Raw genomic sequence first — 14,211 nt, 5'->3', positions numbered from 1 at the left:
CAGTTTTGATACAAAATAAATTAAAATAAACACTGTAGTACAGTGTTTATGATGTACAAAGACTGTACATTATATACACCAGCTAAACTGTAGAAATTTTGTTCATATACTAAAAGCTTTTGAACACTTTAATAGCGATATGCAGAGGGACAGCAATGCGGTCTCACTGCAGAGCACGTCAGGACAGTTCGCATAGTGATTGCGCAATCCATGGTGAGGCTCAGCTGGCTGCTGACTCACCACTCGTCTCCACTTAGTATTTGAACGGTAAATGTGAACATTCAGCGATTTAAAAAAAATGGTGAAGTTAAATGGAAAAGAACGTTAAAGTACAAATCACTAAAGAAATATAACTTTAATTTATTTTGTCATTTGATATTTCCATGATGACAGGTGAGGCACTGTCTCACCTGCCTCCCCTGACTGCACGTCACTGAATCCTCTGGTGCCGAACCGTGAATATACAGAGGCGTACACTGTACGTGAAAACAAAAGCCTCAACCCAAATTATTTTCCGAACACTTGTTCACGACTCAACTTCACATTTTTTGTCATAATGATTAACAATGTGGACATTTTTCTTGTCTGTTTTAGGCATTACACCTATTCAGAATCGCATACTACAATTAAGCTATTTTTTAATAATGTTATGGTTTTATCGTTTTTGTTCTAGATTATAAAGTGTCCTTGCGTGTTTTGAAAGGCTCTTATAAATGAAATGTATGACTTTTATTGCCCAAGCCATCCATTCCATTCTCTATAGTCCAGCTCCAGGCCTGGAGACCGGCTGCAACACACCTGATTCAAATGATCAGCGACCTCTAAAGCAGCATCAAAATGTGGTCCGATGATTTCAATCAGGTGCGTTGCTCCTGGGAGAGCTGGAAAACAGGCAGGACAGCGGCCCTTGAGGACTGACTTTGGACACCACTGATTGGATTGGATTTGCCTTTATTAGTCTCGCAGTGAAGAAATTCACATTTCACAGCAGCAAAGCGATGAAAGGAATGAAAGTAGAAAAACAAAATACATGAGCTGCTGGAAAGGCAGCCACTCTCGCGGAGCTGTCTTGAACTCAAAAGAACAACATAAAACTACATAACAAATAATATGACAACACAAAGACATGGTTCTGTACCCTCTCCATGAGTCGTCACCTTACCGTGGTGGAGGTGTTTGTGTGTCCCAATGATCCTAGGAGATAGGTTGTCTGCCTGGCAGGGTCACCCATGGCAAACAGGTCATGGGTGAGGGACCAGACAAAGTACGACTCAGAAGACCCCATATGAAGAAAAACATAAATGGACTTGGTTTTCCCTTGCTCGCACGCGGGTCACCGGGGCCCCTCTCAGGAGCCAGGCCTGGAGATGGGGCTCGTTGGCGAGCGCCTGGTGGCCGGGCCTACACCCATGGGGCCCGGTCGGGCTCAGCCCGAAGAGGAAGCGTGGGTCCCCCTTCTCAAGGGCTCACCACCCATGGGAGGAGCCAGAGGTGTCGGGTGCATTGTGAGCTGGGCGGCGGCCAAAGGCGGGGACCCTGGCGGTCCGCCCCTCGACTGCAGAAGCTAGCTCTTGGGACGTGGAATGTCACCTCTCTTACAGGGAAGGAGCCCAAGCTGGTGCACGAGGTCGAAAAGTTCCGACTAGACATAGTTGGGCTTGCCTCCACACACACCCTGGGTTCCGGTACCAGCCCTCTCGAGAGGGGTTGGACTCTCTTCCACTCTGGAATTGCCCACGGTGAGAAGCGTAGAGCAGGTGTCGGCATACTTATTGCCCCCCGGCTCGCCGCCTGTACATTGGGATTCACCCCGGTAGACGAAAGGGTTGCTTCCCTCCGCCTTCGGGTGGGGGGACGGGTCCTGACTGTTGTATGTGCATATGCACCAATCAGCAGTTCAGTGTACCCATCCTTTTTGGAGACCTTAGGAGTGTGCTGGAGAGCACTCCCCCTGGGGACTCCCTTGTTCTGCTGGGCGATTTCAATGCTCATGTGGGCAATGAGAGTGAGACCTGGAGGGGTGTGATTGGGAGGAACGCCCCCCGCCCCCCGATCAGAACAAGAGTGGTGTTTTGTTATTGGACTTCTGTGCTCGACACGGATTGTATATAACAAACACTTTATTCAAACATAAGGGTGTCCATATGTGCACGTGGCACCAGGACACCCTTGGTCGCAGTTCGATGATTGACTTTATAGTTGTGTCATCTGATTTGCGGCCTCACGTTTTGGACACTCGAGTGAAGAGAGAGCGGAGCTGTCCACTGATAACCACCTGGTGGTGAGTAGGCTCCGTTGGTGGGGTAAGATGCCAGTCCGACCTGGCAGACCCAAACGTGTTGTGAGGGTTTGTTGGGAACATCTGGCGGAATCCCCTGCCAGAGGGAGTTTCAACTCCCACCTCTGAAAGAACTTTACACATGTCCCGGGGGAGGTGAGGGACATTGAGTCCGAGTGGACCATGTTCCGTACCTCCCTTGCTGAGGCGGCAAATCGGAGTTGTGGCCGTAAGGTGGTTGGTGCCTGTTGTGGTAGCTACCCCCGTACTTGCTGGTGGACACCAGTAGTAAGGGATGCCGTAAAGCTGAAGAAGGAGTCCTATCGGGCCTATATGGCCTGTGGGACCCCTGAGACAGCTGACAGGTATCGATTAGCCAAGCAGAATTCAGCCTCTGTGGTCGCCGAGGCAAAAACACGGGCATGGGAGGTGTTCGGTGAGCCATGTAAGCCGACTTCCGGACCGCTTCGAGGAAATTCTGGTCCACCATCCGGCATCTCAGAAGGGGAAAGCAGTGCACCACTAACACTGTGTACAGTGAGGATGGGGCACTGCTGACCTCGACTCGAGACGTCGTGAACCGGTGGGCAGAGTACTTCGAAGACCTCCTCAACTCCACCAACACGCCTTCCTTGGAGGAAGCAGTGTCTGGGGACTCCGAGGGAGGCTCTCCGATCTCTGTGGCTGAAGTCACCGAGGTGGTTAAAAAGCTCCTTGGTAGCAAGGCCCCGGGGGTGGATGAGATCCGACCGGAGTTCCTAAAGGCTCTGGATGTTGTGGGGCTGTCTTGGCTGACACGCCTCTGCAACATCGCGTGGTCATCGGCCGAGTGCCTCTGGATTGGCAGACCCGGGTGGTGGTCCCCCTTTTTAAAAAGGGGGACCGGAGGGTGTGTTCCAACTACAGAGGGATCACACTCCTCAGCCTCCCTGGAAATGTCGATTCAGGGGTTCGAGAGGGGCGGGTCCGTCGGAAAGTTGAGCCTCAGATTGAGGAGGAACAGTGTGGTTTTCGTCCCGGCCGCGGAACAGTGGACCAGCTCTACACCCTTAGCAGGGTCCTCGAGGGCGCATGGGAATTTACCCAACCAATCTACATGTGCTTTGTGGACTTGGAGAAAGCGTTTGACCATTTCCCTCGTGGAGTTCTGTGGAGGCTGCTTCGGGAGTATGGGGTACAGGAGCGCCTGATACAGGCCATTCGGTCCCTATACGACCGATGTCAGAGTCTGGTTCGCATTGCCGGCAGTAAGTCGGAATCGTTTCCAGTGAGGGTTGGGCTCCGCCAAGGCTGCCCTTTGTCACCGATTCTGTTCATAACCTTTATGGACAGAATTTCTAGGCACAGCCAAAGCGTTGAAGGTTTCCGTTTTAGTGGCCTCAGTATAGCATCTCTGCTTTTTGCAGATGATGTGGTACTGTTGTGGCCTTCAAGCGGAGCTCTCCAACTCTCTCTCGAGCGTTTCACAGCCGAATGTGAAGCGGCTGGGATGAGAATCAGCACCTCCAAATCTGAGACAATGGTTCTCAGTCAGAAAAGGGTGGAGTGCCCTCTCCGGGTCGGGGAGGTGATTTTGCCTCAAGTGGAGGAGTTTAAGTATCTGGGAGTCTTGTTCACGAATGAGGGTGTGAGGGAGCGAGAGGTCGACAGGCGGATCGGTGCGGCGTCTGCTGTGATGCGGACTTTGTACCGATCTGTCATGGTGAAGAAGCAGCTGAGCCAAAAAGCAAAGCTCTCAATCTACCGGTCGATCTACATCCCAACCCTCATCTATGGTCACGAGCTATGGGTTGTGTCCGAAAGAACGACATCCCGGATGCAAGCGGCCGAAATGAGCTTTCTCCGTAGGGTGTCCGGGCTCTCCCTAAGAGATAAGGTGAGAAGCTCGGTCATCCGGGAGGAGCTCAAAGTCGAGCCGCTTCTCCTCCACATAGAGAGGATCCAGATGAGGTGGCTCGGGTATATGATTAGGATGCCCCCAGGACTCCTCCCTGGTGAGGTGTTCCGAGCATGCCCTACCGGTAGGAAACCCCTGGGACGTCCCAGAACACGCTGGACAGACTATGTCTCCCAGCTGGCCTGGGAACGCCACGGGATCCGCCAGGACGAGCTAGAAGTGGCTGGGATGAGGGAAGTCTAGGCTTCCCGACTGAAGCTGCTGCCCCCGCGACCCGACCCCAGATAAGCGGCAGAAGATGGATGGAAAGACAATATGACAACACAAAGACACAGTCATTCCTTCTTAAGCACGTTCTGTACACTGTTACATGAAGCAGTTCTAGATGAAAGAGGAGAGGATCAAAGCGTCTTTCCACCAGTGGATCATCATGGTGGAATGTGCAGGTCGAATACAAGCTAAATGCTCAAATGTAACTGATCTAGTGCTTGCTCACCTCCATCAGGATTGCAGGTGAGCCAAGAGCCTCAAACCGTTGCAACTAAGTTTGTGGGACAGGCAGGATGCACCCTGTAGTGGCTGCCAGTCAGCGACAGTTGTGCAATGAGGAATTCCACGGGGAACATGAAATGGAAAACTTGACAGGTTTGACAACAATCCAGTGAGTGTGAGGCTCTGGTGTCATTTCTTGACTGACATTTGGCAAGACCTCCCCTCAGTGGGCACACAAATGTACAACGGATATTATCATCCCCTTTCGCAAAAACAAAGACGTTTTGCAAGTATCCTAGAAGTAATAAAGACATGGAAAGTATACACTGATTTATGTTATCATAAACTGATGTTGCCATCGGTTAATTGTAAAAACATTTAAGAGGGAAGAAAAGAATCCAAAAGTGTAATTGGAAGATCTCAATGTGTATGCTTGCTCTGCTTGTGGTGACAATAAACAGGAGCCGACAATGTTTTTATATTTTATTGAAATCAGAGCTGCTCAGTTTGTACAATCTTCTTCCGGCCAGTTCTTGCCACAGCAATGAGGAGGGCCAGGATGAAGCCCACAGCCCAGACACCTGCTACAGGGAGCACCACAGTTGTCACGACATCTGCAGGGAGGACACATGCATCTTGGGGTTTCTTCTTAATTCATAAAAAGCAAAGTAGGCAGTGATAATGTAATGGTGACTGACTAGACACGGGCTTCGCTGGTGTTTCGATTCTGATGGGTCCGTATGACAATAGCCCTTGGGCAGTGTCTATTCGCACTGCCTCCCGCTTCGTGATGGATTTGCAGTTCTACAAAAGACAAAAGCTCCCTCTTTAGATGAAAAAAAAGATAGACATCTTCTCATTGCTTTTTTCCTCACGACTGTATAACTTCCAGGCCGCCCCCCACACAAACGCTAGAATGACAGTCAGAATCTCACAGGTGTGCAGGATATTCTATCATCTGGGTCACAGAGCTGCACGGTGCAATGCAGATAGAACAAATGCGGCTCTACTGTGAAGCGGAACATGGCGAAGCTGTAGTGAATGGTGGAGCTATGTCCGTTAAGGCCTGACGCTCCCTCACTCAAGCTGTGGAAGGCAACTGTGTCGTCTGTCGCACACCTTGACGCAGAAAGAGAAGTCACAATCACATTTACACAAGTTTACTTCTGAAGAGACAAGCCAAGTGTTAATATTTGAATGCGGAGATGTTTAACCCATTCAAAAGCAGGCTGTGAACCAATCCCTCCGAGGAATTGGCCTGCTGACTCTGCGTGGCCCAGCAGTCATTGATGCGAAGGAGGAAAAAGTCTGCAGGCTCCGTCACGGCGATCTCAACATACACCTGAGCGCATGACAAAGAATATTCAAAACAAAATGTAGAGTGAAACTGGTAGAACTCAGAGTGCTGAAGACTACCTGGTCACCCAGCTCGACAGTAGGGGCACTGGTGAAAGCTGTCGTGTAGCTATGATCCGTGTACAACATCATCTGTATAGTGGCCTCTAGCTCATCGACACGCACCATCGCCTCACTGTTTGTGTGAGGCAAGCATAACCAACCAAGTCAGGTAATTAATTGCCTACCCAGGTGAAAACCGTTGGAACATGTGCAGTCTTTCTGTACACAAGTGTCTCGAAATGTATATTGATGAATAACCTCATCACCACTGTCAATAGTGGCTGTTAAATATGCTGTATAAAACATCCACTGTGACACAATGGTGATTAAACTGTCGCCAGGACAACTTAACCTGCTACATCCACTGAACATGACGAAGTGGTGGAGATCTATGATTATTAGAATAAATTAAATGATTCACATGACCTTGTTTACAGACTCAATTGAGCCAGTGGGACTATATGCGTCACCGTTGTCAGGTGGATTACATCTAACCAACGATCCATTGATAACATGCCGTTTTGGTAACACACATGGCTCTATGAATAAGGTTGGGAAACAAAAATTAAAGCGACTTAACCTGGAAATGGGTTCAACAGGAAAGGGCAGGCTGACTGTTCTGATGAATGGAAAGATGCATGTGAAATCCAGTTTGATGACTGGATCTCTGATAATGTTTCCAATTGCCTGAGGCTCTGATTGAAGACTCAGGGTGTATGTGACATGAGTGAAGTTTTTCTATGAAAATAAGAAAAAATTATCACGTGAGCAACTGGCGTATTCATGAGCAATTAGTATTATACATTGGCGCGCAGACGCACCTCAAGTGATTTGCCTCCACAACCGATGTACTCGTTTTTTGCTACCTTGACCATGTAGTACGGAACTTTGTTGATGACCTCCCTGTGTGCTTTGCACGATCTATTGGGCAGGTGTAAAGACGTGACCGGCGTGTTGTAATACATGAAGAATTCTTCTCGTGCTCTGACTCCCATGTATGTCTTGGTGCACAAGACTTTGATGTGTGCATCTGTTTCAAAGCAGATTTTTTTTTTCAGAAGGAATTGAAAACAATGGAATGCAAACCAAAAAAAGATTCAACACAATAGATAAATGAAAATTTCCTCTGGTAGTCATGATAAATACCTTTCAGGGTCCATTGAAAATGAATATTAACACATTTACAAAATGTTTCCGTCTTGTATTGATGTCATGAGAGTCACCTTTCCATCATCCCAGATATACACAGTATGTTAGGAGTTTAATTTAAAACAGATTCTTATTTTACAGACAGTGTATTGTCGGTGTTCAAATACCTGACATGTTTCGGCGTCTACTTCCGCCTTCAATATGTTCAGTATGTTAGGATGCTGATGTATCCGCCATGTTAAATGTGAGCGGCATTCATTTTGTGCTTGTTGAAGCCTCACCCGTTTTAACAGTCCAAAACAGTTTTTCTGAGATTGTTAATGAATGAGGTTTTTTTTCAAATGCGTTGCATTACATGTCTTAATGCAAAATAAAAATGGGCCACATGCCTACTACACAACCCACATCATATTTCTGTGTAATTCGCCTGAAACCCGTTTATTGGTCAGATCTGCCAGAACCAAAGAACAGCACAGCTACAGCAGCAAGAGGCCCATTTTATTAATGAGGCATTAAATGTCCAGTCGTATATATTTCTACGGCCCAAATGCTGGTATGCAAAAATAAAGGCGAGGTGCAAGTACGCCTACCTTTGTCACAGTTGTCATCATAAAATCCTTCCACACACTTGCAGGTGCTCTTGTCTTTAGACAGGACGCATCTTTCTGGGTTAGTGGCGCAAATCTCCACGTCGCAGATTCCTGCTTGAATATAGCACAAGCTAATATGATCATTTCACATGTTACTTTGCGTTTGTTTGGAATTACCTGTTACTTTGTGGTGCGTCAAGCCAAGAAGGAGCAAGAAGATAACAGTCTTCTGCCATGAACATAGAATATTTCCATTTTAAACTTCAAAAACTGTCATATGTTATTCGTTCATTAATCACTCTAGATAACATTTCAAGTGAACTAGCCCAGGGAGATCGCTAGCTAGCTTAACTTCCTCCCAAAAAAGTACAACTGAGGTCAATTTAAAACCTACCTGAAGATGGCTTAGAGTCATTTTGTGCTATTTTGCTTCCGTAAAAACATAAAGCTAAATTTCAAAGCCTTTTTCACGGTCAACCGGGGCCGTTTAGTTATGTGGTCACCCTCTTCAATACCGGACGTCGTGCAATTAAAAACACCAGTGGCACCTGTGTCTGTGTAGCGTTAAACGTGACCAATTTAAGCTCAATTTGGCTGTTATATGTTTTCGTTGTTTTTTTCCAAACCATTTAAGATAAATTTATCAAAGTTGTTTTGCTTAAGTTGTACTCACAATAAATGTTTTATCAGTTTTTTTTATTTGTTTTTAAAAATACAAATAATCAAGCACGATCTGTCCCTTAGGCGATGACAATTTTGTCCGTTAGATGTCACTATACTATCAAGTTCAACGACGAAGCCAAACTGGAGAAATTTGATGTACGTGTACGTATGATTGATGGTGATTTTAAATTAAAACTGGCATTTTTAATGCGTAATTCGTTTTAATGATCATTTAATGAGGCAGAATCCTTTTGAAATAATATTATAAATTCCCCATTAACATCCAGTATTTTCCAATCCTCTTGGCCCTCACAATTTTCAGTGTTCGATGAATCTGTCATGTATGTTTTTTTTGAATGTGGAAGTGTGACAGGTTGTAAATTATCGTATTTCCTATTTTGGTTACATTCGCGTAGTTCTATTGGTTTACAAATGATATATATCGAAAATGTTTATTTAAACATGGAACGCCTGCTTTGGTTCGTGTTTCGTGTCGGACCGATTTAGATCGTTGGACCGGAAATTGTTGTGCGCGTACATTTGCATTAGATCGGGGCATTCGAAGTAAACCACTGTTGAGTCAAGACGTATCACATTGCTTGTCTTGTGGTTTTTTTCCTGGATCCCACAACACCGTATCTCCCTTACTATAGTGGAGAGCGCAACAGAAGTAACCGGAGAACCCAGAGAAAACCCGCGCTGGCAAGAAGAGAGCATGCAAACTCCACGCATAGAGACCAGAGGTGGGATTGAACCCAGTACCTCTGCACTGTAAGGTCAACATGTTAACCTTTGGACCACCAGGCCACTTACCCAATGTCACTTACACCAAAGTCAAACTCACCTGAAGCATGAGACAGCAATCTTTTTAACGTCATTTTCATCCAACCAATATCACTTGATCCATCCATCCAGCCATCCAATTTCTGATTAGTTTATCCTTATGAGGATTGCGGCCTACCCCAGTTGTCTTCGTGCAATAGGCGACATACAGCCTTATCTGGTAATGTTTTTTTTGCCAGCCAATCGTAGGGCAGACTTTACCAATAGATAAAACATAAAATACATGTATATTTGGTCCCCGCTAATGTCTGGAAGACAGCATTCTACAGGAATAAAATAAGTGTTTCATGTTGTGTGTCACATGCCCTGAAGCTCTTGGGGCTATTTTCCTAGACATCACCATTGATTGTCTTCCATCTGTTTGTGAGCATAAGAGGTTATGATTAATAGACTGCTAGTGAGTGATTTGGCAGATTTGCAGGTCAAAAAGATGAAAAATGCAGTAAAACAAGACAAAAAAGTGAAATAGGTAGTCTGTGACATTTTATTCAATCCCATGAAATGTTTGTATCCACACATTAATGGATTTTTGCAACATTTATATGACACACAAAAGGAAAATAAGGCCATTCCAAAATTGTGGATTCTGTGTTTATTTTTATTTTGCACTTGGTCCTCGTTGGCAGTGGTGCAGTGCCACCCTGGTGTTGTGAAATAGCCGGCTTGTAGGCGGTCTCTGTCATCGGCCTGATTCACAACACCAGCTGGGGCACACACACCTGAGGGACACGTCTTCTGCAGTTGCTGCTGCATGATGCTTGCATCAGTCGAGTGGGAAAAGGTGGATAGCAACAATTAAGTGATGTAACTAAATTCCGGCATGAGTGAAAAAAATATTTTTTTCTTTTCCTTTCTGCTTTCCCTTCAAGGGGTCGCCACAGCGAATCAATGTCCTCCATCTTCAGAGGTTTGATTTGCATGTTTGTTTTGGCCAAGCTTTTACGTCGGATGCCCTTCCTGACACAACCCTCTGTATTTATCCAGGCTTGGGAACGGCACAAGAAGACACTGGCTTATGTCCCCTTGAGGCTACAGAACAAGCAACTCTATGAATTTAATAAAGATGAAGATTTTACGTGAAAGGCTCTGTGAAAAAAATAAAGAGTCTGAATATAATTGAGGCTATTGGCTCAGTTGGTCTGTTGCCCCAACTGAACCTCACGTGTGTAAAGTATGTGGAACAATACTGACAGAATGAGCTTCCATCTGTGTTCTCTCAGGCCATACTGAAGGATACAAGAGTATGGAACACATAGTAGAGCACATAGCAGGAGGGGTGCTACTTCCCAAAATGAAGGCTGTCATAAAATTACACAAAACCCTCACGCTGTGAAAATGCTCGCTCTCCCTCCCTCCCTCCCCCTTTCTCCCTCTCCTTCCCTCCCTCCATACAAATATAATTTGTTACAAAGGGAGGGCTGTGTCCCTGTGTGATCAAGAACGATTGTCATTATGTCATCACCATTGATACACCAAGAGCAAGAACTGATAACATGCATGATGCCTCCACAAGGTTTGTCTAAATGAAAATAGCAAATTAGTTTTACCATACAAACTTACTGGGAGAGTGCCTTCTTGACAAGATTATTCATAATTCCAAACTAAATTAGTTTTTGTGTGTTTTTTTCTTCAAAAACAGCTGTTCGGTTTGAACGCTTATTCATGAGAATATAAAACAAGGCGAACTATATAGGCCATGTTACTTCCCTCACTGAGTGCATGTAAAACATATTTGAGCCTGGAGGGCATGTGGAAAAAAACAGTGCTATGGTAAAAATGTAAAATAACATTACAAATCAGGTGAGATAAAGAAGGGTGTCAGAATCTCTTTTTCTCAAGCTGCATGCAACCATATAAAGCAGTAAATAAATCAAGCAAAATAAAAACGTGCAGACGAGAACAACAACTGAAAAGTATTTTTTTTTTATTCCAAACAACTGGCAGTACAGATATGAAACAGTACAATGGGGAAAGGATATAAAGTAATAATAGAACCACAAGATACCCATGCAAACAAAAACAATGCATGTTTTTCCCATTAAAATGAAATGATGACAATGAGAGCGTGGTTAAAGGTGGGTGTCACCAAAATGTCTTCTGGTTGTTGATTCTGTGTGTAGTGATATCTCAGTTCATCAGTAATTCCATCTGCACAAGTCTGGCATTGGTGTCTCCGGCCATGTTGTATGGAATCATTCCAGCGAAGGTGATCAGGGCCCGAGCTTGACCGCGCAGCTGCTGTGATTACAAGACATGAATAGAAGATTAGTGTACAAACAAAGCTTTGCCGTTTGGCATCAATTGATCAGCAGATTAAGAAAAAAAGCCAAAAACTTCAATTTAAGGTCATCTCTGAATGGTGGAGAATTAATTTGTCAAATTTCGTTTAGTTTACTTACTATCCCAATTTTAAGTTGTTTCAAAAGAAGAGAAATATGTAAAATACATAGTCCAGGAGGATATAAACATATATGCAACTCCTGATAAAAGTTCACATAGTACAGTATTTGAATACCAAGTGAGAATCATATTTTATTTCCTCAATAAGCAATTACAAAAATGCCATTCAAACAGCCAATTCTTGTTTAATTTGCATCTTGAAAATCTTTTTGGATTACTTTTACGTAATACACTGAGATTCATGATATTTTTTCCTATCTGTAACACATAATCAACAAAGTATCAAAACAATGACATTGTGACGTTGTCGGTAGAACATTACTGATGTGCATCCTAAACAGCTCAGAACCTCACCATGTCCCTGTCATCCAACGTCCTCTGGGCTCGTCCCTGTGTGCCAGCCGGCGCACCTTTCAGACGCTTATACTGTGTGAACAGGATGTTCATGGAGGCTAGCAGCACCTCTGACAGGTTGTGACGCACCTACAGAAGATGAAGAGCGCATATGTCTCACATCTCTGACTCACAATGTTTCTATTTTCATTCAAGAGCTCATCATCACCTCGTCGCTAAAGTTCCTGAAGGCAGCCACTCTCTCCTCCACACTGTCCTGGCTGAGGGGTAGAAGCTTCAGACGCTCCATCACCTAACAGGCAGGGACAACATAAAGGCCATGAAACTCTACATTATCCCGCTCCTTATGGGAGCTATGACACTTCAACATTATAAATACAGTGATTGTCTTTTTTCTCCTCACAAATAAGTGGCAAAAATAACGAGATCTGAAGGACTCACATTATATGCGCGATCGATATGCCCTGCATGGTACTCATCAAAGAAAGTCATCAGATCCAGAAGCAGGTAGAAAGTGCTGTCGACAAATTTGTCACCTGCTATCCCTTGAGAGCGGTACCTGTAAGTGAGGACGGAAAATCATCTGTTTAATCCATGCTATGAACTTGAAAGGATTTCAAAGTGCGCAAAATGTCATTTTCGCTGTGTTCTGACCTCTCCGCAATGGCCACTGCAGTGTTTTTTAACCTCTCCTTATTAGACTGAGGAGCGCTGACTTGAGCAATGACAGGGCTCAACAACCTGTTCATCAGCTCTAAAACCTTGTCTGGATTCTTCTCAGGGCCAAGGTGTGATGACCCAGAGAAAAGGGAATCGAGGGGAAGAAGAAAACAACAAAAAAGAGGTTTTAAATGAGCTCTTATCTGCTCTGGAAAATGCGACAAAGGCAAAGGTGTCCTCACCTTGGCCAGCTCATAGAGTTTGACGGCTTCCTCAAACAAACCCTTGTTTTCAGCTTCCAAGGCCACTTTACTAATGATAGCCCTGGTGTCTCCAGCGAACTTATCAATGACCCCCAGCTGGAGAAAGACAAGTAAAATCAGGTGCTGGTGAAAGGGGGAGATTTTGATTGTATACACTCCAAGGAAGAAGTGTTGATTGTCGCAGAGGACCCGTGAAACATGTCACTTTCCAAAAGTATGCATCATAAATTACAATAACGCAGAAAACGTCTTTGATTTCAGAAGTTCACTTCAAAATGTGAAATTAATATTTTACAGATTTATTGCACAGATTTTACAGCTTACTAAAAACCCAAATACACCAGTGCAAGTAATTCTAGCATTATATAGGAAACGATTTAATGCATCTGTATAACGGAAGTTCCACTTTTTGAATTGAACCGCTGCAATAAATGAAAATGTGTATAATAATTGGTATTTTCATTGTGAAACGTGTACTGTTCTGTATTTCACGTTCATCTGAACTGTTTGACAGTTTTAAGGACATTTAGAATCATAAAAAAATCTCATAACACTGAGCTATTTGTGTATATCTTAGTAGGTAATTAACACTGGTTCATCATATAAAACACAATTAAATAGCACTGGGTTGAACACATGCTTTTTTTAACGAAGAAAAAAAAACGGCACACACTCAAATGTCCATTGGATTGAAGTTACTCAAACTGAGGCAAGATTCAGATTATAGGAAATGTTCCTACCCTTCTGCTCCCGTCTTTTTCCAATCTTCCGAGTAACATATCAAACTGCAAAAGACAAAGACAAAACATTCCCATCAAATTAAAATGTCGCTCTGAATACATATGTTGTTGGGTGTCTGAACCAGTCTGGTAATTGGAAATGATTGGAAAATGTTTTCCAAAACAAAATAAATTCAATCTGCCAAAAGGTGCACGGTCATTAAAGCCACGCCCACCGCATCACGATTCTGACGAGGACTTGGATGAACTCAGTGATACCACCATAACTAAATTTTTCATGAAAGTTTTCCAATTCATTTTGGTTGTCAAGTGTGAGCATTATCCAATTGTAGTTAATTGACCCAAAATTATGCAACTTACCTCACGACTCTCAATAACAAGTTCACTGACACACCGCATGAACATGTTCTCACCTTGGGTGTCCTTCTCATTTCTGCAGAAAGGGAGTGCATGTGTTTGAACACATTTTAAAATTGTATTTATT

The 14,211-nt window shown here is 44.3% G+C and overlaps 2 protein-coding genes across 5 annotated transcripts in view; both read right to left on the bottom strand.

The window, feature by feature from the left end:
• Positions 1-5,147: 5,147 nt before the first annotated feature.
• On the bottom strand, positions 5,148-8,338 carry zpd (zona pellucida glycoprotein d). Of its 2 annotated transcripts, none has more exons than XM_088996447.1 (10): positions 8,199-8,338; positions 7,982-8,033; positions 7,805-7,918; positions 6,887-7,095; positions 6,646-6,803; positions 6,084-6,198; positions 5,882-6,009; positions 5,603-5,786; positions 5,366-5,471; positions 5,148-5,281 (listed from the first exon to the last, which is right to left on the bottom strand). In XM_088996447.1, exons 1-10 carry the CDS (start codon positions 8,217-8,219, stop codon positions 5,160-5,162), a joined length of 1,209 nt encoding a protein of 402 aa, XP_088852573.1. In that variant the 5' UTR covers positions 8,220-8,338; the 3' UTR covers positions 5,148-5,159. The 2 variants fall into 2 exon arrangements, with proteins under 2 accessions (XP_088852573.1, XP_088852574.1); XM_088996448.1 differs by having other exon boundaries at positions 7,805-7,915.
• A 2,879-nt stretch (positions 8,339-11,217) lies between these two features.
• The window catches only part of nup93 (nucleoporin 93), a 30,863-nt gene continuing 27,869 nt past the window's right edge, over positions 11,218-14,211 (bottom strand). For 2 of the 3 annotated variants that reach the window (XM_088996995.1, XM_088996997.1), the window contains 8 exons: positions 14,088-14,160; positions 13,728-13,772; positions 12,967-13,083; positions 12,719-12,837; positions 12,506-12,623; positions 12,273-12,356; positions 12,065-12,193; positions 11,218-11,548 (listed from right to left, as the gene is read on the bottom strand). In XM_088996995.1, the coding sequence (XP_088853121.1) occupies positions 11,438-11,548; positions 12,065-12,193; positions 12,273-12,356; positions 12,506-12,623; positions 12,719-12,837; positions 12,967-13,083; positions 13,728-13,772; positions 14,088-14,160 (796 nt within the window). In that variant the 3' untranslated portion in view covers positions 11,218-11,437. The remainder of the gene's footprint in view (positions 11,549-12,064; positions 12,194-12,272; positions 12,357-12,505; positions 12,624-12,718; positions 12,838-12,966; positions 13,084-13,727; positions 13,773-14,087; positions 14,161-14,211) is intronic. The other variant, XM_088996996.1, reaches the window with a different exon arrangement.

This window comes from Hippocampus bargibanti, linkage group LG05 (assembly GCF_051943395.1).
Source record: "Hippocampus bargibanti isolate YZ-2025 linkage group LG05, ASM5194339v1, whole genome shotgun sequence".
Classification (NCBI taxonomy): domain Eukaryota; kingdom Metazoa; phylum Chordata; class Actinopteri; order Syngnathiformes; family Syngnathidae; genus Hippocampus; species Hippocampus bargibanti.
This window is presented reverse-complemented; position numbering and strand designations above follow the sequence as displayed.